Source organism: Diaphorina citri, unplaced genomic scaffold (assembly GCF_000475195.1).
Source record: "Diaphorina citri unplaced genomic scaffold, Diaci psyllid genome assembly version 1.1 scaffold1662, whole genome shotgun sequence".
Taxonomy (NCBI): domain Eukaryota; kingdom Metazoa; phylum Arthropoda; class Insecta; order Hemiptera; family Psyllidae; genus Diaphorina; species Diaphorina citri.
The window spans coordinates 40,550-64,231 of record NW_007379088.1 but is presented as its reverse complement, the minus strand read 5'-3'; the positions used below and the strand labels follow the sequence as shown (position 1 = coordinate 64,231).

General features: G+C 41.6%; 2 protein-coding genes across 2 annotated transcripts; one reads left to right on the top strand and one right to left on the bottom strand.

Annotated features, from left to right (window-relative positions):
• Window positions 1–702: 702 nt before the first annotated feature.
• On the bottom strand, window positions 703–8,565 carry LOC103516785 (peptide chain release factor 1-like, mitochondrial; the record flags this gene model as incomplete). Its single annotated transcript, XM_026829080.1, has 4 exons — window positions 703–1,286; window positions 2,719–2,855; window positions 6,832–6,943; window positions 8,386–8,565. Coding segments are annotated over 4 exons (621 nt in total), but the record flags the coding sequence as incomplete, so codon positions are not given.
• A 3,150-nt stretch (window positions 8,566–11,715) lies between these two features.
• LOC103516784 (synaptogyrin-1-like) lies at window positions 11,716–14,290 on the top strand. The gene is made up of 3 exons (XM_026829079.1): window positions 11,716–11,967; window positions 12,875–13,019; window positions 14,154–14,290. Exons 1-3 carry the CDS (start codon window positions 11,716–11,718, stop codon window positions 14,288–14,290), a joined length of 534 nt encoding a protein of 177 aa, XP_026684880.1.
• The last annotated feature ends 9,392 nt before the right edge of the window (window positions 14,291–23,682 follow it).

Genomic DNA, 23,682 nt, shown 5'->3' with positions numbered 1-23,682 from the left:
TTAAAGGTCTTTTTACCAGAAACACCAAAGTGGTGGTGCAAATTTAGGTTTTGGGGAAATTTTTTTTTTCACATTTTCTCACACAATCACACAAATGAGCCCTGATCTTGAAATTTGTCGCGACGACCTCTAGACTCAAAGCGAGAAAGTTTTAGATAACACTTCAGTCGTTATTTTAAGACCGGTTTTAGCGTCATCTGTGTTAAGCTACGCCGAGCAAGGACAATAAATGACCTACTATATTGGTAGTTATTAGGAAACATTAAAAGGAATAAAGGGAGAACGGGCTCTAGTCTTAATTTTAAATCATTACATGAAAGTGAAATCAATAATAATAATAAACTGAATATTAAACAAATTAGGTAGGTAGGTACATACTTAGGTACTGATTTTCTCTAATCACGATCGAATAAACTACGGGCTAAAAAATTCCCGGAGGGACGGGCCCAGCTTGTTTCATATTAGTTTTTTTCCTATACCCACCTAGTTTATTGTTGTGAATTGTTTTCCGAAAACCAATACTTTATAAGGACATTTAGAGACTGCATGCCATGATGATGTAATTTCTAGGACAAATGATGTAATGAAAATGAATAGTCACACATTAAAATAATAGAAACGCGCGGCATTGAGAGATGAAATGCAACAGTTAGACAACGGATACCAAGGTGAAGCTACGTCCAGCGTGACGTGCATGTGGACGGGTGACGGTCTTCGCATGCCATGAGTAGCTTTTTCAATAGTGAACTATTGAGTGGAAGGTAATAGGCGACGTTAACGCCGGGGGCGTTCTCTACCACCTAACCGTTAGAGATGTATTATTACGTGGTCAAATGCTCAAATAAGTGAGGATGAAATTCCATACCTCGGTCTTCTAGCTAAATGTAGCTGATTCTGGGAGGATCTGGTTTATCTTTTGTTTATCCTGTCCAAATAGGACTGAAAAGTCCCTTTATCCTATCAGTCTGAAATTCTAAACAAGTGGTTCTAATCAATTTACCTGGTCTATGTAGCTGCTCCAAAGGAGGATCTGGAAATTCCACTAACTCCTCCACTAGGAATCCTCTTAGCTCAGCAGCTGCCTAGGAATTCTCCTAGCTCAGCAACTGATCGATTCGAAACTGATAGTCGTGCTGTCTAATGTCAGAGATGAGCTCATGCAACATGGCACCGCCGGACATGAACTCGGCAACGTTGTACACGGTTCTCTGAATGCGATGATCGGTGATTCGGTCCTGTGGATAATTGTACGTGCGGATCTTTTCGTTACGAGTCTTACGACCCACCTGTGAAGTAAAGTGGAGTAGAATTGAATAGTACAACACCTGCTTTGGTGGCATAGTGATACTCACCTGGTAACAAGGAGGGCGTAGGTTGGATCCCAGCCGAGGCATGTAATTTTATCCTCATTTATTCGAGAGTGTCAAACTCACATAATAATGAAGCTCTAAGAGTTAGGTGGTAGAGAACGCCTCCGGCGATCTTTTCGTTACGAGTCTTACGACCCACCTGTGAAGTAAAGTGGAGTAGAATTGAATAGTACAACACCTGCTTTGGTGGCATAGTGACACTCACCTGGTAACCAGGAGGGTGTGGGTTGGATCCCAGCCGAGGCATGTAATTTTATCCTCATTTATTCGAGTGCCAAACTCACATAATAATGAAGCTCTAAGAGTTAGGTGGTAGAGAACGCCTCCGGCGTTAACCTCGCCTAGTGGTTACCGTCCACTCAAGAGTCTATTATGTATTATTATAATAGAATGTCATAAAAACAAAGCCTAGTTAGCTTGGAGGGTAGCTCGTATGCCTTGTAAGCGCTAGGTCGCGGGTTCGATTCCCGCAAAGGGTGGACTTTACCCTAAACAGATGAGGTTCACTCTCGGAAAGGCTGGCTTTCTCCTATCCTGGGTTCAGTTCCTTCTCTCTTCGATTTCGGAACGATAAGACCTGTGTTGTTATAGTTCCCTCTATCAAATCTCTACAGTGGTCCACAGAGAGAGAAAAAAAAAGATCGAGAGAACTACAACAACGAATTTTTTGTTAGGTTTATATCAGACATCCTATGTATCAACATTGTATTAACATATGTATACAACAACGAAGGTCTTCTCGTCCCGAAATCGAAGAGAGGACAGAATAAGAGAAAGCCAGCCGTTCCAAGAACGAACCTTATCTATTGAGGATAAAGTTCGTCCCGGGCGGAAATCGAACCCGCGACCTAGCGCTACCTTCCAAGATAATATTAATAATCTTTAGTAAAATTACAACACTCAAGTTAGCTTGGAGGGTAGCTCGTATGCCTTGTAAGCGCTAGGTCGCGGGTTCGATTCCCGCAAAGGGTGGACTTTACCCTAAACAGATTAGGTTCACTCTCGGAAAGGCTGGCTTTCTCCTATCCTGGGTTCAGTTACTTCTCTCTTCGATTTCGGAACGATAAGACCTGTGTTGTTATAGTTCCCTTTATCAAATCTCTACAGTAGTCCACAGAGAGAGAGAGAAAAAAAAGATCGAGAGAACTACAACAACGAAGGTCTTGTCGTCCCGAAATCGAAGAGAGGACAGAATAAGAGAAAGCCAGCCGTTCCAAGAACGAACCTTATCTATTTAGGATAAAGTTCGTCCCGGGCGGAAATCGAACCCGCGACCTAGCGCTTACAAGGCTAGCGCGCTGCCTTCCAAGATAATATTAATAATCTTTAGTAAAATTACAACACTCGCCTGAATTTTCCGCTTGATTTTACACCTGTTCTCCTGCTCCTCAAATTGAATTTCGTATATGAGTCTCTTCAATTTGGCCAGCGCATTCGCTCGGTTTTTGATTTGGGAGCGATCTTCTTGACTTTCTACACTTATACCTGGAGAGGAAGAAAAGGTATCTATCAGGTAGGTAGTTTAAAGCTGGTAACTTTTGGACTGGAGACATGTGTTAACTGAAAAAAGAAGACAACAAACATGGTTTAAATCAGCTCCCCAATTATCAAGATTTTTTTTAAGTTTCATAGAGGGTACTGTAAAACTACTATGGCCTTATCATTCCATAATCAAAGAGAAGAGCCAGCCATTCCAAGAACATCATCTGCTCAGGATAAAAATTTCCATAGACAGGAGTCAAACCTGTGACCTAGTGCTTACAAAGGTGCACTACCTTCCAAGCTAACTAGGCTAGCAAATCTGTGTTTGGTAAGTTGGATAAATCACTTACCTTTGTAGATACTATGCAAAGTTCTTCGAGGATTCATCAGATACATTGCATATTGCAAGGTTTTGAAACTGATGTCTCCAAGAGTTCGAATTCCACCCATTCTGTTTAACAGGCCCATACTGTGAGAGCAAATGAGGGACCCCATATTGAACTGGTCTTGTCTAAGCAAGACTATTTTTCCATTGAAGTTTTGGTTGGTTGGGTAGGTACAGATGAGATATGAGAGAATGGTGAAATACTTAGCTCGTAAGTAGCTTGTAAAAGATCGTGTAATTTATGTCGCACCAAAAAGATCTGATCTATGATTCTACATGAGTAAAACACAGATTTTGTGGTAAAACTGCAACAGTGCAACTGCTGATGATGATGATGAACAGGTTTTTGTATAGCGGTCACATGTAACTGCACAATATCCACTTCAGCTGGGGCTTGATGAACATAGAGTCTTGATGATCGCTGATTGTAGACGGCGGGGGTGTGTTGAATTCAGAAGCAGGTCATTGTGAGTACGATTAATAGTTGATCAGGCAGCCAGGTAGTAAAGTGGCGATGAAATAATGTCAATAAAGGAGTGGATTAAAGACAAGGAAAGGGAGTGGTAGGAGAAGAAAAAAAAAGAAAAAAAAAAAGGTAATAAATCAAAGAAAAAAAAAATAAATAAAAATAAAAAAAAAATAAAATAAATAATAATAATAATAAAAAAAAAATGAAAAAAAAAAAATTAGATATGTTTGTAAAGGTCTATGTCTTTGAGGAACGAAATAACATTGGTCAGGTTGTTGGTGTTATCACCTAAGGCTATAGAAAGTGAGCTGCCAAAATTATGTTTTGATCTAATAGAGTGTAAACGGTTTGAGGTACAAGTAATCAGTAAATGTTTTATGGTAAGTAATTCAGATAGGCAGAAAGGACAGGAAGGGGGATCATCTTTGGACATAAGGTAACCGTGAGTTAAGCGAGAGTGTCCTATGCGAAGCCTAGTGATGACTATTTCTTCTCTATGAGTTTTGAGGTTGGATGAAGGCCAAGGAAAAATAGTGTCTTTTACCTCTCTAAGTTTGGAGTTATTAGGGCTTAATTCTTTCCATTTACCCCAGGCGTTGTAGTTCCCCCTATAAAACAAACCCCTTAAAAAAAAAAAAAAAAAAAAAAAAAAAAAAAAAAAAAAAAAAAATCTGTACGTAGGTAGGTACCTACTTCGAACATTAGGTACCTATGTCTGAAACTTTTTTCACTGTTCCTTTACGGTACCTATCATTAATTTCAGCATGTTTCAACTTTTTATCAATTCATCATTGTCCAAAACAAGTCGTCTGTCGGGCGTATCTATAAATTTACTCGCACTTCGTTCTCGGGAGGCGGGCTTTTAGTTACGAAGTAGAATAAAATAGAATATAATAGGTACCTTGTTTATCCTGCCAGAATGAGACCGAAAAGTCCCTTTGCTCCCGCAGTCTAAACAAGGTCGTCAAGGTCTTATGATAAGACCTTATGTATGAGGTTTATGACTTGTGGTAGGGTAGGGTGGGAGGTAGGGTAAGTACTATGAGGTAGTAGGTACTTATGTATGAGGAGGTAGGTGGTAGGTTTATGAATTTTGGTAGAGAAGTAGTCAAGACGCTAGTCTGACAAAGAGAAGGGTGAAGGTTCGAATCCCAACTGACTCAAAAGCCCACTCCGAGGCTCAGATGTAGGGGAAAATAACTCTAAAGGATGCTGCAGCACCTCTAAAGAGTCCGCATACTCAGGTTTATTCTAGAGAAAAGCTGTGAGTTCATATGCTATTCCATTAAGAGGATACCAAGAGGTGCCTAGGCCAGAGAGCTAGCTCAGGGCCCCCGAACTGAAGGGGTCTAATGAGGGGTTTGATAGGTCTGCTATCCCAAGGCCTTGATGGAACTTAGAAGTACCCTCACCGTCCCTGAACCGTCTATATTTACACTGCCTCGTTTCGGTCGATTATGTTTGGACACAGCTTCAGACGGTCAATAAGTTATTCAATGTCAGGATACCTAGCATTTGGGGAACCTAGCCCCTCCTGGGGCTTTTTTTAGCTCCCAAATGTAAAAATTATACCAACAGTTTTCTTCTTCTTCCTCACCTTTTTCCGTGTACAGACGGGGATGGTGTATATCGTCAGACTCTCAATCAGCCCAAGGGTGATTGGTTTGGGCTAATATAAGGGCACGGTGTGGTATACAAAATATCTCAAGAACGGTTTGTCCTAGAGCGATGAAATTTGGTATGCTATCCCGGTATGGTCCAAGAAAAATTTATAAAAAAAAGTTCAATTTTTGGACACTTTTTAATGATCCCTCATTACATCAAGCATGAGAATGGGTATACCCTTCGATTATTATTGTTTTATTAATTTACTATTCAAATGTTATTTGCCCTATTTTGATGAAATTGAACGAAAATGTTGAACACATAAAGGAAATTTTCTCACGAGATTCTGTGACCGATTGGACCTTGGGAGGTCCGCAGAGACCTTTTTTCTCAGTTTTCTGATCACAATTGCTTTTTTTTCCCTTTTTTAGATTCCCTCCGCCTAATTATCGTCAAAGTTTACAAGTTTGAAAACGGCTGGCTTTCTTCTATCCTGTCTTACTTCTCTCTTCGATTTCGGGACGATAACACCTTAGCAGTTACAGTTCCCTCTGTCAGACCTCTTTCAAAATAACGATTTTTTTTTCCATTTCGTAATTGAAATTTCCATCAATTTTTCCCCCCAAGTCCGAAATTTTTTCAGTCACTTTTTTCGGTCGAAGTCAAATGACTGCTGAAACCCTCCAAGAGAAGTCAAAGTGTTGACACAAAAACTCTCGAGTTAGCCACCACCACGGGAGCTGTAATTGATATTGACTCAATGATTTCTTCGTTATCACCACGGATAACTCTCGAGTTAATTGATAAGCTCCGGCCAAGTTTGCTCACATCTGCTCTCAAGTATGAATGGGGAGAGCGTTCCCTGCACAACTCTTTCACATTTTGTACCGTTTATTATAAGTTTGGGTTTCCCATGAAAAATATTAGTTAGTTAGGGAACGGCGGGTTCGATTTCCACCTAGGACGCGCTTCGTCCTACACAGATAAGGTTCGTTGTCATATAATGCGATTTTTCGTATTTTTGAAACGAGAAAAAAATAAAGTATTATTATTATTATTAGGGTGTGTCCAAACACAGTCAACCGGACGTCGATCGACGTCGAATCTATGTTGTCGAGGCAGTGTGGACGGTTCAGTCGACATCGATCGACGGCTAGACTATTTGTGGACACACCTTTACAGTTTCCTCTATCAAACCTCTAAAAAAAGGATCGTGGTCTGTGTTGTAGCATGCCTTTCATCAGATGGGTGAGAAGAGACATAAAACTTCATATTTAGGAGCTGTACCAACAGCAGAATCCAAGAAGAAGAAAAAGAAAAAAAGCCGATGAAATACGTATCAGCAAATCGAAAAACGAGTGCAAACGGCATTTTTTTTTTGTCAACTCTGGGAATCGAACGCGGGACCTAATAACTAACCAGGATTTACTCGAAATATTTGCGAATGCGTTTTTTTTTTTTTCAACTTTGGGAATCGGACCCGGGACCTTCTATTACCTAATTAGCCAGGATTTACTTACCAGTGGGTATATGGGTCATCCGAACGGCCGAGTCTGTGGTATTGACATGCTGACCTCCGGCCCCTGTGGCCCTCTTGGTCTCCACCTTCAAATCTTTTTCATCCAAATGCACCTACAAAATATCAAGTTTGGTAGAATATACCTTGTTTATCCTGCCCGAATAGGACTGGAAAGTCCCTTTACCCCAGCAGTCTAAACAAGGTCTCGTATATTTGTGTGTACGACACAACTTACTAAGGTTTAGGACCTTAATTCGTCGAAATAAAGTTTTAATTCGTCGAAATAAATTTTTAATTCGTCGAATTTTGTTCCCTCTTTACCACAACTTTCACTTTGTTAAACTTAAATGCTGAACTCCCAACTTGCTCCCAACACACACAACTTAAATGCTTTGTTTCACTATACTTGACTCCAAAACGATTTGTCCACTTTTGATGAAATTTGACAGCCATGTTTAACACTTGAAGGAAATTTACTGATTTTATTTTGAAATCGGGCTATGATCGAGCTTATATGGCTGCTTTTTTTCTTGACATGCTGACCTCCGGCCCCTGTGGCCCTCTTGGTCTCCACCTTCAAATCTTTTTCCTCCAAATGCACCTACAAAATATCAAGTTTAGTAGAATATACCTTGTTTATCCTGCCCGAATAGGACTGAAAAGTCCCTATACCCCAGCAGTCTAAACAAGGTCTCCTATATTTGATGGGTTCAAGAATAATACACGTATCAGTAAAAATGGAAAAGGCCGTGCTTTACTTGTTTTTGTACGCTTAGTAGAGTGCTTTATTTAAGTTTAGACTCAACCTAAGTAAATAAAGCACACAACTTCGTAGATTCGTATAAACTTAACCCAAAGGATCGCCCATTGGCCCTACACCTAAGCGTCAGAGTGGGCTTTTTGTGTGCGACACAACTTACTAAGGTTTAGGACCTTAATTCGTCGAAATAAAGTTTTAATTCGTCGAATTTTGTTCCCCCAACCTAAATAAAGCACACAACTTCGTAGATTCGTATAAACTTAACCCAAAGGATCGCCCATTGGCCCTACACCTAAGCGTCAGAGTGCGCTTTTTGTGTACGACACAACTTACTAAGGTTTAGGACCTTAATTCGTGGAAATAAGGTTTTAATTCGTCGAATTTTGTTCCCTCTTTACCACAACTTTCACTTCGTTAAACTTAAATGCTGAACTCCCAACTTGCTCCCAATTCGTCGAATTTTGTTCCCCCTTTACCACAACTTTCACTTTGTTAAACTTAAATGCTGAACTCCCAACTTGCTCCCAAACACACAACTTAAATGCTTTGTTTCACTATACTTGACTCCCAAACGATTTATCCACTTTTGATGAAATTTGACAGCCATGTTTAACACTTAAAGGAAATTTACTGATTTTATTTTGAAATCGGGCTATGATCGAGCTTATAATGCTGGCTTTTTTCTTTCTCCTTCTTCTTTTTTTAGTGTGTTCTACAGTTCAATTACTTTCCCTGTCCATGAGATAGGCAATGTAGGCACCTCTCTCACGATAGCTAAATAAACACTATAGTTACCTCAATGTCCTTAGGCTGAGGTAACACGGCCACGCTAACGGTACTCGTGTGCAGACGGCCTGACTTTTCCGTCTTCGGCACTCGCTGAACCCTATGAACACCGCCCTCGTATTTCAAATAAGAGAAACAGTCTGCTCCGCTCACATTGAGTGTGGCTTGTCGGATGCCGCCTGGGGAATAGCATAGAATAGTATGTGATTAGGAATAACAAGACCAGACCCCTGCCTCGGTGGTGTAGTGGTCAAGAAGCTCGCCTGGTAAACAGGAGGGCATGGGTTCAATCCCAGCCAAGGTATGAAATTTTATCCTCAAAATAATTTGAGGATTCGACCACAATAATAGCCTACTGCTGGAGTAAAGGGACTATGCGAGCAGTATGATTTAAAACTAATAAAAAATACAGATATAGGTACAAATACAAAATGTAATAGTGTGTGTGTTCATCAGGTATCAGGAAGACCTGACAGACGGACCTTTTCAGGCGTACCTGTCAGGTCTACCGTCTACCTGACAGTGTATGTGTTCGCTCATCTAGGTATCAGGCGGACCTGTTCAGGCGTACCTGTTCAGGTCTACCTGATAGCTAGTCGAGACCAGTGCAGACACACCAGTGATCACTAATGTCCCTCAGACCATTGGTCACGTACCTTATTTCCATATCAGGCAAACTTTTCGACGCCAAGCCTCTTCAGCTCTCCACATTATCAAAATTCCCATCTCATTATTTCCCCCCGCTCACCTCTCTCTTTTTCCCACATTCACACGGCGCCTGCGCTAGCTTTCACGATAAAAATCCATATCACATCCCCAAATGTACGGGGGGAGAAAAATTCCCTCTCCTTCTTCCCTCCGCGCGTTTTTTCACCCTCGAAAAAGAGTCGAAAACGAACGCACACCCTTGAATTTTCTTTTGTTTTTTTATCGGGACTTTGTTTTGATTTTGACTTTCGTTTTAGTCGAAAAGGTATCTTTTTTTCTGTTCCTTAGCGAGGTCAAGTGGCAAGTGTTTCCCTTTGAGGATAATTTCCGTGGTTTCGAGTGTCCCCCTGAAAGGTATTTTTCCTTTTGGTGGTTTGTGGCCCTCTTCACAAATTTGGCTAGTTTCCCGTGACTTTGTCCCTCTTGTGTGTCACTTGGCCCATTTTTTCCACCAAATTCGACGGATTTCCTGTATCTTTGGACGGTTTTTCTCAAGTTTGACGGGTTTCAAGTGGGTTTTGGCCCACTTTGGTTGTGTGTTCTTGGTGGTGGGTTTAGTCGGGGACAATGTCGACAGCGACCCTCGAAAAAGAGTCGAAAACGAACGCACACCCTTGAATTTTCTTTTGTTTCTTATCGGGATTTTGTTTTGATTTTGACTTTCGTTTTAGTCGAAAAGGTATCTTTTTTTCTGTTCCTTAGTGAGGTCAAGTGGCAAGTGTTTCCCTTTAAGGATAATTTCCGTGGTTTCGAGTCTCCCCCTGAAAGGTATTTTTCCTTTTGGTGGTTTGTGACCCTCTTCTCAAGTTTGGCTAGTTTCCCGTGACTTTGTCCCTCTTGTGTGTCACTTGGCCCATTTTTTCACCAAATTTGACGGATTTCCTGTATCTTTGGACAACTTTTTCACTGTTCCTTTACGGTAGGTACCTATCATTAATTTCAGCATGTTTCAACTTTTTATCAATTCATCATTGTCCAAAACAAAAGTCGTCTGTCGGGCGTATAAATTTACTCGCACTTCGGATCGTTCTCGGGAGGCGGGCTTTTAGTTACGAAGTAGAATAAAATAGAATGGGTACCTATCTAACCTTGTTTATCCTGCCAGAATGAGACCGAAAAGTCCCTTTACTCCCGCAGTCTAAACAAGGTCTTATGATAAGACCTTATGTATGAGGTTTATGACTTGTGGTAGGGTAGGGTGGTAGGTATAGACTATAGAGCAAGTACTATGAGGTACCTAGTACTTATGTATGAGGAGGTAGGTTTATGAATTTTGGTAGAGAAGTAGTCAAGACGCTAGTCTGACAAAGAGAAGGGTGAAGGTTCGAATCCCAACTGACTCAAAAGCCCACTCCGAGGCTCAGGTGTAGGGGAAAACAACTCTAAAGGATGGTCAGGTCCGCCTGAGAAAGCCAGCCGTTCCGAGAACGAACATTATCCCATCAGGATAAAATCCGCCCCGGGCGGGAATCGAGCCCGCGGCCTAGCGCTTAGAAGGCAGACGCACTACCAACTAAGCTAACTAGGCTGGCTGATTTTTCGTGTTTTTGAAACGAGAAAATAATAAGTATTAATGTTGTTAGGGTGTGTCCAAACATAATAGTGTGTGTGTTCATCAGGTATCAGGAAGACCTGACAGACGGACCTTTTCAGGCGTACCTGTCAGGTCTACCGTCTACCTGACAGTTTATGTGCTCGCTCCTCTAGGTATCAGGCGGACCTGTTCAGGCGTACCTGTCAGGTCTACCTGATAGTAGGCTAGCCTAGGAGTCCAGACCAGTGCAGACACACCAGTGATTACTAATGCCCATTTTGGTAGAGAAGTAGTCAAGACGCTAGTCTGACAAAGAGAAGGGTGAAGGTTCGAATCCCAACTGACTCAAAAGCCCACTCCGAGGTGTAGGGGAAAACAACTCTAAGGGATGGTCAGGTCTACCTGATAGTGTGTGTGTTCATCAGGTATCAGGAAGACCTGACAGACGGACCTTTTCAGCCGTACCTGTCAGGTCTACCGTCTACCTGACAGTGTATGTGCTCGCTCCTCTAGGTATCAGGCGGACCTGTTCAGGCGTACCTGTCAGGTCTACCTGATAGTAGGCTAGCCTAGGAGTCGAGACCAGTGCAGACACACCAGTGATCACTAATGTCCCACCATCTTTTCTAGCATCAAAGCAGATAGAATGATGTTCATCACCACCTATATGAAACGAAGCGCTCTCTCATGACCAGGTCGTTTGGCCTCTCGGGCCCTCCTCAACAAAACCCTGGATACGGCCCCGAATCAAAGTCAAGGCTTACATCTAGAATAGTTAGCTTGGAAGATCACTTGCCTTATAGGCATTAAGTCGTAACCCGTACGTGGGTTCAATACCCGCCAGATACGAACATTATTCTCAGGAGGTAAGGTTCGTTCTCTTATCCTGTCCTCCTCTCTCCAATTTCGCAACGATCAAGACACGATTCTCTCTATCAAACCTCTTAAAAAAAGACTCTTGAGTGGAAGGCAAATCCAATACTAAGCGAGGTTGATACCACAGGCCAAATTCTCGATAAAAATTTCACCATCTTTTCTAGCATCAAAGCAGATAGAATGATGTTCATCACCACCTATATGAAACGAAGCGCTCTCTCATGACCAGGTCGTTTGGACTCTTGGGCCCTCCTCAACAAAACCCTGGATGCGGCCCCGATTCAAAGTCAAGGCTTGAATCTTACAAACCCTATATTGTTTCCTCAGGTCTCTGGGCGCTGCTCTATTTCATCAGTTTCTGCTACCTGGCTAACCAATGGAGTGATACCTCAGAGAAGGACGTACCAGAATCTGCCAGCACCGGGGATGCCTATTCCGCCATTTTGTTTTCATTCTTCTCGATATTTACCTGGGTAAGTAGACCTTATAGACCGCCGAGCTGTTATTTTGGGCTTTTTCCAAATTTAGCCCCGAAATCAGAATTTTGGCCTTGAATATATAAGGGCCGATCCGAAATTCTGCACCTTTTGGGAACCCGGCCAAGGGACACTTTTGATCTAAATAAGTTGTCGCATCTCTCAGTGAAGTTTGAGGGACTTGGGCCAAAATTAAGTCCTGAGAAAGACGAACTCTTTTTTAGTTTTTCGACATTTCGGTCTTAAATTAATAATGGCCGACCCGTACATTTCTCGCGACCCGTACATTTCTCGAACTTAGGGCCGCGGACACTTTTGATCTGCATCCAATAATGAACCTCAATGGCGGAACTTTGTCCCTGAATACCGGCCGAACCGTACATTTCATTAGGTGTGTCCACACATAGTCGACCGGTCATCGATCGATGTCGACCAAACCATCCACATTGCCTCAACATAGATTGACCTCGCCGATCGATATTAATAAGTTGTTGCATCTCTCAGTGAAGTTTGAGGGACTTGGGCCAAAATATTAAGTCCTGAGAAAGACGAACTCTTTTTTAGTTTTTCGACATTTTGGCCTTAAATTAATAATGGCCGACCCGTACATTTCTCGCGACCCGTACATTTCTCGAACTTAGGGACGCGGACACTTTTGATCTGCATCCAATAATGAACCTCAATGGCGGAACTTTGTCCCTGAATACCGGCCGAACCATACATTTCATTAGGTGTGTCCACAGTCCACACATAGTCGACCGGTCATCGATCGATGTCGACCAAACCATCCACATTGCCTCAACATAGATTCACCTCGCCGATCGATATTGAAAGACGTCGATTGACGGCCGGTCGACTATGTTTGGACACACCTTAAAACCGCGCATTTACGTTTCTATTACAGGCGGGATCTGCCTGGTTTGCCTATCAAAGGTTCCTACAGGGGGTAGAAGGCATGGACTTCCCGTCAGCCATGCCCGAGGCAGCCCAGTACAACTCTTATCCCGACACGGAAGGTAAGATTGCCCTAGAGTTCCTAGACCCTCATGGTTTACCCGTCATTCCGAGATTAGAAACCGTTTCTTGTATTTTATTTTTTAAATATATGTATGACTCGGATATCTCCTCGGGTAAATTAACGTTTTGATTCATAAGCCTAGCAAAATCTTGTGATTTTTGGTTTACCCTAGAACTTTTTAAAACTTTTCCTTAGGATCCAAATATTTGCTCTAGGCCCCAATTATTTACCCTAAAATACAACTGTTGCATTTGGGTAAACACCTTAATTATGAATAAAAAAAAAGTAAGAGCAACTGCTCTATTATTAAAATTTTCCCTACAGTGCAAAAGTTTGTCCTAGAACAGTAGAAATTTTCTTCCTAGAATCTAATAATTTACCCGTTTTTCAACCCTAGAATAATGAATTGAGGGAGAGAAAATCCCTAGAACCTACAATGATTTAATCTTATTTGCATCGATTTTTTCCTAGTACCTAATGGCTGGGTTCAATCCCAGCTTAGGTGTGAAATAAATTTTAGCCGTAAGTATGAATACTACAAAGATTCCTTCGTCTTATTCGAGCAGCATAAAAAACAAAATGAAATTATTATTCCTTCTTTCAAAAGTTGCACTGGGCGCCGCCCACAGGCGGAATTAACCGCTTTTTGGCGGTTTTCACAAAACGGTTAGATATCAAAAAAAAAAAAAAAAAAAAACTGGTGAAAAGTTCACACGACTTTCTATTACACCAAACTACAACAACAAAAAATCCTGCCCACCAAGAAATAAAATCTGAAAAAGCCGTAGTTGCGAAGCGATAGTAAGTTAAATGGACCAATCACTGAAGATATCTGGATGGGGGGCTATTTGGGCAATCGTTGCTGCTGGCCTTTCCCGGATCCTCTCAGGCTGGGTGAGGTTAATGTGAGTAAAAGGGTAGCTTGTCCCCGAATAGAGGGTGAAATCACTAAAAATAATAGAAAGTAAAAATCCTAGCAGTTATAGGTACAGTGACGGTATACCGTCTCACAGATATGAGGTCACAAGGTGACAACTATGAGGACAATGACTGTCGCTGGCAAATCTTTTTAAGTCACATCTTAGGCAAAAGAATCTGCGTGAGGTCTACAGTTCAGAGAACCACTAGTAAGTAACCTAAACCTAACCAAATCTATTTTCCTCAGTGGCTCCAGGAGTACGTATCAATCGAGGACAGCTAAGTAGTCGCCAAGCCTCCAGTAATGCCAGTGAGGGCAATAATAGAGAATCTATACCAACAGCCCCCTGCTTACTAAGACCACCCCTTAGCTTCTGGCCCTGATATTTAGGTTGTTAATAAACCAAGACATCCAATGTCCGTTTGGTACTCGAAATCCTTGCCTGGGATTAGAGGGGAGAATTTTCTGGCATACTCCCCCTGCTTACTAAGACCACCCCTTAGCTTCTGGCCCTGATATTTAGGTTGTTAATAAACCAAGACATCCAATGTCCCTTTGGTACTCGAAACCCTTGCCTGGGATTAGAGGAGAGAATTTTCTGGCATACCCAGTAGATGTTTGCACCACCATTTTCGTGTTCCTGGTAAAAAGACCTTTAATTTGATATATAGGTCGACCAGGTTTGGATAAGTCCTTTTATGGGGACGGACAGACAGACTTCCAATGTCCCTTTGGTACTCGAAACCCTTGCCTGGGATTAGAGGAGAGAATTTTCTGGCATACCCAGTAGATGTAAGAAGAGTAGAAAAGAAGCGATACTTTTGACATACCCTGTAGATGACTCGCCAGCAATGGAAAATTTGCTACGTTTTATTCTTAGCCTCGTATTGTGGCTTAGCCTTGTAAGACGTTTCTTCATATTATCCAAATTATTGTTATCATATATTTGGGGGAAAAAGAAGTTTTTAGCACACGCTTCTCTTGTACAAAAACTCAGTTTTTGTAATTGTCCGAAAACGGTAGACGACACCGAAGCGAATACAATAGTCCGTCCACTATACCTTTTATTATTAGTAATAATAAAGGAAGGACGGACTAAAAAGGAAGGAAAAGAGAAGAGAACTCGAGTCAAAGTCAAATATAGCAGTTAGGTATGTTATCGCTGCGAAACAAAAGAGTCCCTTTAGCGCGGCCCAAAAATGTAAGTTATTGAGGATGAAAATGCATACCTCGGCCGGATTTGAACCCAAGTCCTCCTCACTACCATCCCGGTTGACCTAATGTTGTCGTTATGATTTGATTTTTTCAGATGGAATTTCTCCGATTTCTTCCATTCGTTCATGATGATATTCCGAATTCTGTGCGGGGAATGGATTGAGCCACTGTGGGATTGCATGAGAGCAGAGGAGTACCAGGTAAGAGATTTCTTCAAAATTGGCCCGAGCCGTTCTTTCGTGAAATAGTTGTCAAAAGATCCATCAACGATAGAAAGCAGGCATAGATCGCCAGAGCTCCCGGGTTCGAAGTTTTCTTGGCTCTGTGCTTGGAGTTCGGGGTGCACTCAGCTTCGTGAGGACAGCTGAGTAGTTACTTTAATCGAGTAGCGACCAGTGGCGGCATTACCAATGGGGACTGCCTGATCTGGGAGTTGAACTTGAGTCTGGTTTTTGCTTGGTTCGTGACCTCAACCTTTAAGTAACTTTATCTATGTAAGCACTCACTTGCTATTTTTATTGTACCTATTTATTAGGTATTAGTTTTATTAGAATAGAATAGAATATACCTTGTTTATCCTGACAGAATGAGACTGAAAAGTCCCTTTACTCCCGCAGTCTAAACAAGGTCTTATATATTTCATAGGTAAAGTTTACAGAAAAGTATATAAACCTTGCTTAACTTTAAAAAAAAGTATTATTGTTCCTACTGAAAAAATAAAATAAAGCACTGTTTATACGATGATACGAGGAGATGGGAATTACATAATAGTGAAGGAGGCGCTTGATAATGCTGTAATATCCACAAAAGTTGTGAAAAAGCCCTCTGATTTATCACAAAGAATTCATGATTTGATTTGATATGGAATAGATGAATTTTTAATCCATGCCTGGTTTCCCGTTTCACAGCAAGGATCAGGCACCTGTTTCGCCATCTTCCTTCCGGCCCTGGTCATGGGGAACTTCATGGTTCTCAACCTGTTCTTGGCCCTGTTACTCAATAGCTTCAATTCAGATGAGCTCAAGAGTAAGAAAGAGGTAAGTGATAAACTATCCTGCGCTCTAGAAGGGGACACCCTTGTATTGATAACTATTCCTTGAGTGCAAAACAATCTTTACATTTTCACTGATGGGTGTCGTTCCCAAGGAATGGTAACTTTACTTATAGTCAGGAATATCTAGGTACATGAGTGAAGTAAATATGTATGTGGAAAGTTATATTTCGCTCTATCAACAGACCTACTTTAGATTTGGAGTTTCAGAAAGCTACCGAGCCTTTGAAGCAATATTTTTATGTATTTATCATTTAAATCATAAATAGCGGAGTAATTTTCATCATAATATCTTGTACTTATGTACTTATTCCTAATGTAATACTATTAGGTACAATGTTCATCCCTCTAATATTACTGTCAATACGAGTAAATACAAAAATTATTCATAAATTCATATAATCTCTCTTTTTCGCCAATCTCTCCCCTCCGTCACGTCACAGAAACCCAACACGACGGCCGAGGACGAGGAAATCGCCCAGATGCGCATCATGTGGTCGCAACACGTGACGCGCGTCAGTCGCCTATGCGCGGCGTGTCGCCGATGTTGTCTAATAGGCGGCAAGGAGGAGTATATCGCCATGCGAGTCACCCGGGACGACCCGGACGGTTGTGTTGCTTACGGTTCGCCTTGCCGGGCGCGAGAAGACGGTGGAACCGCTGAACGCGTTGAGAGCGTTGGAAATGTTGGAAGTGTTGAATTCGGTGAAGGCCGTTCCAAGGACAAGTCTTCGAAAAACGCTGAATTCGGTGCTGAAACCGTTGACGCTCCGGACGGTTGTGTTGCTTACGGTTCGCCTTGCCGGGCGCGAGAAGACGGTGGAACCGCTGAACGCGTTGAGAGCGTTGGAAATGTTGAATTCGATGGAGGCCGTTCCAAGGACAAGTCTTCAAAAAATGCTGTAATCGGTGCTGAAACCGTTGACGGCGTTGGAATTGGTGGAATCAGTTCCAAAGACAAGGCTCCCAAGAAGAAAGCGAAGAAATCCAAGAAGCCCAAAAAGCCCTTCGATCGCTCCCCGGATGGGGACGATTCTGAACCAATACTGGTCAACGAAAAGTACCCTCATCTGAAACTGGACCTCAAAAACACCAAAAATCAGAAGACCTCCAAACCCCGCTTTCACGGAGACCAGTTTGTCTCTTTGGGTTCTGCAGAACCCTATGGGCTTGCTCCTGGAGAACCCTATGGGAACCCAAGAGGGTTCGCGGGTCAGTATCCTGGGGATTCGTACGATAATGAAGGGTTCCACCAAACACCGTTGCCAAGGAAGAAGTTGAGCACTATCCAAACGCACTACGGGTACTTGTCAACGAAAAGTACCCTCATCTGAAACTGGACCTCAAAAACACCAAAAATCAGAAGACCTCCAAACCCCGCTTTCACGGAGATCAGTTTGTCTCTTTGGGTTCTGGAGAACCCTATGGGAACCCAAAAGGGTTCGCGGGTCAGTATCCTGGGGATTCGTACGATAATGAAGGGTTCCAACAAACACCGTTGCCAAGGAAGAAGTTGAGCACTATCCAAACGCACTACGGACAGGATATGACCTATGGGCGTGAAAACATGAGCTATAGACGTGAGAACGTGACGTGTGGACGTGATAACTATTCCTACATTGGGTTGAGCAGTGAAGACATGGAAGCTGTGGGTTCAGAACAGGCCTTGATTGATGGAAAGATCAACTTTGATGGCAAACTCAGAAGTGTTCTCAACGATGCTGCTGAAGGTAGGCCGGTTGATGCCAGGGCTGATGTTGACAATGCCGATGGGTCTGTGATAACCCATCTGATGAGACCATTCCATCATCAAGGAGGTAAGTGGATAGTGTCAACAATTTAGCTTTAAAAAGAAAGAAAAAAAAAAGAGGTTTCATAAGGGGAACTTTAACTGCTAAGATCTTATTGTTCAGAGTTTAGGATGGAATCAGCATCGGGCGGGAATCGAGCTTGTGACCACCAATGAATTACCTAAAACTAAAGTCAAAGCCGCTCTTGCAACAGAAAATCAGTGATCTGATAATGGTTTCTCTTGAAAAACAACTTCTACTCGTAGTTTAGGGCTCTTTAGTAAAGGTTCCAACTCTTTAGTCCTTTCACTGGCGGCAGAATGAGAAATGGCGATGACCAGGCTTGCCTGGTTCAGGAATTCCATGGCGGTAGAAAAAGATCGTGCGACAGCACGCAGGGCAGAGTAAGTCCCATGATGAAAGCCATGGATTCTACTTTAAGGGCGCTCGCGCTCAGGTGTAGGACATCTCCGGATGGTCTATATCCGAATCTCATGAAACTGAGTGTTCTTCTCTTTAGTCCTATTCAAGCAGTATAAACGTGGCACGGTCCCAGGTTATACCATCAAACCTTTTACAACCAAACAAAGCACAAAACAGAGTACCTTCTATGACGGGTACCTTTTTAAGGTTATACCTTGTCGAGATATTACGTCTCGGGACGGAGAATAGGATTAAGACAAGAGAGAAAAGTAAACAGAAGTTTGGTAACGGAAAAACAGGGTCACTTACAACAAACATTAATTATATTATTATATTTATCCTCTTTTCGCAGCTTCAAGTTCACCTTCCGCTGTACATAGTCCTCTCTCCACCGCCCTCTCGTCGGGAACATTAGATGCTTCTGGTGACCCGCACCGAACTTCAGGTCTTCCTAGTCAAGATGCACAAAGCGACGCGTCGTCAGCCCTTCCGTCAAACCTTCCTTGTTTATCCTGCCAGAATGAGACCGAAAAGTCCCTTTACTCCCGCAGTCTAAACAAGGTCTTATGATAAGACCTTATGTATGAGGTTTGTGGTAGGGTAAGGTGGTAGGTATAGAGCAAGTACTATGAGGTAGTACTTATAGACTTGGCCTTAATTTTCTGATCTCACCACTTTTAAGGGCCGACATTTTTGGATAGGAACTTGGCCTTTTTTTTTCAGATTTGTGTTTTTGTGGGGTCATACCTACATACTTAATTAAATAACAGATAGTTACTTAATAAGGCCTCTCTCAACTTACTGTGTGATGGTTTGAGTGGTCACCTTTTTGTCTTCTATTTTTATAATTTCGATTTTAATACGGTACATTTAGGTATTAATTTGAGAAGGAAAAACATTGCCAAGTTGAAATTGAGAGAAGGTTGAAGGAATTGAGATCCAGCATCTTCAGCAGACACGAAAAATTGGGAATGCAGACTTGGCCTTAAATTTCTGATCTCACCACTTTTAAGGGCCGACATTTTTGGATAGGAACTTGGCCTTTTTTTCACATTTGTGTTTTAGTGGGGTCATACCTACTTAATTAAATAACAGATAGTTACTTAATAAGGCCTCTCTCAACTTACTGTGTGATGGTTTGAGTGGTCACCTTTTTGTCTTCTATTTTTATAATTTCGATTTTCTTCAGATTGGAAAGCATTGAATTTTTGTCCATCATCATATTCTCCTTGGAATAACAGAGAAATTTGTTGCCTGCAAAATAATCACAGGCTTGAAATTAGTTTGGAATGGTTAATTAGGGGTTTGGGAAAAAAATTCTATCATGCAGTAAGCTCATAAATAGGTTTTCATAACATTTTCTAACTGTTGAAGTAAAATCTAATCATATCTATGTGTGAAGTGTAAAAGTTATTACCCTCTCTCTATGAGATAAGGATGAGGAAAAGGTAAACATATCCTGTCCTCCTTCTTCCCTTTCTCTTTGGTTTTGGGACATACCTTAAGATCTCCATTGCTACAATTTTTTTCTCTAAAAGTAACAAGCTGGGCCCGTCCCTATCCACATGTATGTAACTCACGCTATAGTGAGAGCTACAACGAGGATTTGGAGACAGGTGAGTGAGTTATTTCGTCAATGAGTCAGATCCACATGTATGTAACTCACGCTATAGTGAGAGCTACAACGAGGATTTGGAGACAGGTGAGTGAGTTATTTCGTCAATGAGTCAGATCCACATGTATGTAACTCACGCTATAGTGAGAGCTACAACGAGGATTTGGAGACAGGTGAGTGAGTTATTTCGTCAATGAGTCAGATCCACATGTATGTAACTCACGCTATAGTGAGAGCTACAACGAGGATTTGGAGACAGGTGAGTGAGTTATTTCGTCAATGAGTCAGATCCACATGTATGTAACTCACGCTATAGTGAGAGCTACAACGAGGATTTGGAGACAGGTGAGTGAGTTATTTCGTCAATGAGTCAGATCCACATGTATGTAACTCACGCTATAGTGAGAGCTACAACGAGGATTTGGAGACAGGTGAGTGAGTTATTTCGTCAATGAGTCAGATCCACATGTATGTAACTCACGCTATAGTGAGAGCTACAACGAGGATTTGGAGACAGGTGAGTGAGTTATTTCGTCAATGAGTCAGATCCACATGTATGTCACTCACGCTTGATCCACATGTATGTAACTCACGCTATAGTGAGAGCTACAACGAGGATTTGGAGACAGGTGAGTGAGTTATTTCGTCAATGAGTCAGATCCACATGATGTAATTATGTAACTCACTCTTCTTTTCTCCGTTTGTCATGACGACGAATAGTTTGACCAAAAAAGCGACGTTTTGATGTTTTTAACGGGGTTTTTCTCACGCATGCGTCTTGTCGTGAGAGTTATAACGAGGATCTGGAGACAGGTGAGTCATGGAGCTCTTGAGTCAGATCCACAAGTAACTCGCTCTTTAACACTCTATAGAAATCAAACTGGAACAAAATCATGAATCTTTGTGGTAAAGCAGAGAGCTTTTTCACATTTTCGTGGGTATCCAGCATTTCTAAGTGCCTCTTTTACTATTAATTTTCATCTACTCGATATCATCAATTTATATTGGTAATGCCACCACTAATCGCTACTCGAGTAAAGTAGCTACTCACTTGTGCCCATGAGGGAGCATTCACAATTTGAGCTGTGACCAGTGTTATTATAGGGTTATCCAGACCGCTCTTTTCTGGATATCCAGACCGCTCTTTTCTGGATATCCAGACCGCTCTTTTCTGGATGGACAAGATTTGACTACAGACAGACAGACACACGGACACACAGACACACAGACAGACAGACAGACAGACAGACACACACACGGACCAATGGCTGAAACTTTGAATTTAGGCTTTAGGGACCTCAAAACGTGTTTTGACACTAAAAACTGACCATCGAAAATTTGACCCGATTACATTACTTTCCTTCCTATAGGGTACCTAAGGAAAGTAAAAAATCAGTTGTCGAGAAAAAAAAATCTCTATCTTTTTCCTTTCAACAGCAAAAACGATAGAAGAACGTGATCTTTGTAGATTTTTTCTCAAAGACAAGGAAGCAGGACTTTATGTGTGGTGCTGAGTACAAAAGGAAAAGAGCTTTTTGTTATCGAACTTCAAAATCGTTCTCACTTTTATTCAAATTAACGCCACTTTGAACAGAAAAAACGATAGAAGAACGTGATCTTTGTAGATTTTTTCTCAAAGACAAGGAAGCAGGACTTTATGTGTGGTGCTGAGTACAAGAGGAAAAGAGCTTTTTTGTTATCGAACTTCAAAATCGTTCTCACTTTTATTCAAATTAACGCCACGTTGACTATTCAAAAGAAGTGTAAGGAGATAGGAACAAAAGAGTTCTCACATTTCTCTCTCCCTTTTTTTCCTTCTTCAAAAAGGTTTCATAGAGGGAACTTATAACTGCTGAGGTCATATCGTCCCGAAATCGAGGAGAGGACAGGATAGAAGAAAGCCAGCCGATCTGCGAACGAAACAAAAGAGTTCTCACATTTCTTTCTCCCTTTTTTTCCTTCTTCGAAAAGGTTTCATAGAGGGAACTTATAACTGCTGAGGTCATATATTCCCGAAATCGAAGAGAGGATAGGATAGGAGAAAGCCAGCCGATCTGCGAACGAACCTCATCAGTTCATAAGATAGTTCGGCCAGGCGGGAATCGAACCCGCGACATAGTGCTTCCAAGGCAGGCTGGCTCCCATTAATTTCGTCCTCTCTGAATATAAGTTCACCATGAGCGGGAATCGAACCCGCGACCTAGCTCTTCCAAAGCAGGCTGGCTCCAACTTCTTCCTCTCGGAATGTAAGTTCGCCCCAGGCGAAAGTTGAACCCGCGGCCAAGCGCTTCCAAAGCAGGCTGGCTCCAACTTCTTCCTCTCGGAATGTAAGTTCGCCCCAGGCGGAAGTTGAACCCACGGCCAAGCGCTTCCAAAGCAGGCTGGCTCGATTTCATCCTCCTCGAATAAAATACACTTGAGAAAACTGATTGTTTCTAGGATTCTGGGTGAGAAACATTGAATAATATAAACCCATTTGTTTGAATTTAGGAAAACCCTTCTGTCCTGGGGTTTATTAAATTTGACTGTATTTTCCACAACCTTTTCATGCTTTTAATATAAAATAAATGAAATAAACATTGGTATTCCCCCCTACCCCTCTTTTTTTTCATCCATCATTGGCCAAGAACATACACCAAATTTGACATTTGGAGCCCCATTGTTATGTAACGACAATGACACAAGTACTGCCGATCAGTCTATGAATGAGACAGCCAGAAACTCCTATCACCATGGTAACCAACCAAAACTGATGCATTTGAATCAACTGCTGACCATGAGGAGGAAAATAGAAAAATGTGTGAACAAAGTACTGCAGAACCGGATCCATTCCTTCCTTTTCTCAAGTAAGTAACACTCAACATTTTTTTTTTTTTTACTTTTAGAGAAAAAAAAATGTAGCAATGGAGGTCTTAAGGTATGTCCCAAAACCAAAGAAGGAGGACAGGATATGTTTACCTTTTCCTCATCCTTATCTTAGCATAGAGAGAGGGTAATAACTTTTACACTTCACACATAGATGTGATTAGATTTTATTTCAACAGTTGGAAAATATTAGGAAAACCTATTTATGAGCTTACTGCATGATAGAATTTTTTCCCAAACCCCTAATTAACCATTACAAGCTAATTTCAAGCCTGTGATTATTTGCAGGCAACAAATTTCTCTGTTATTCCAAGGAGAATATGATGATGGACAAAAATTCAATGCTTTCCAATCTGAAGAAAATCGAAATTATAAAAATAGAAGACAAAAAGGTGACCACTCAAACCATCACACAGTAAGTTGAGAGAGGCCTTATTAAGTAACTATCTGTTATTTAATTAAGTAGGTATGACCCCATAAAAACACAAAAGTGAAAAAAAGGCCAAGTTCCTATCCAAAAATGTCGGCCTTTAAAAGTGGTGAGATCAGAAAATTAAGGCTAAGTCTGCATTCCCAATTTTTCGTGTCTGCTGAAAATGCTGGATCTCAATTCTTTCAACATTCTCTCAAAATAAAAGGAAAACATTGCCAAGTTAAAATTGAGAGAAGGTTGAAGGAATTGAGATCCAGCATTTTCAGCAGACACGAAAAATTGGGAATGCAGACTTGGCCTTAATTTTCTGATCTCACCACTTTTATAGGCCGACATTTTTGGATAGGAACTTGGCCTTTTTTTCACATTAGTGTTTTTGTGGG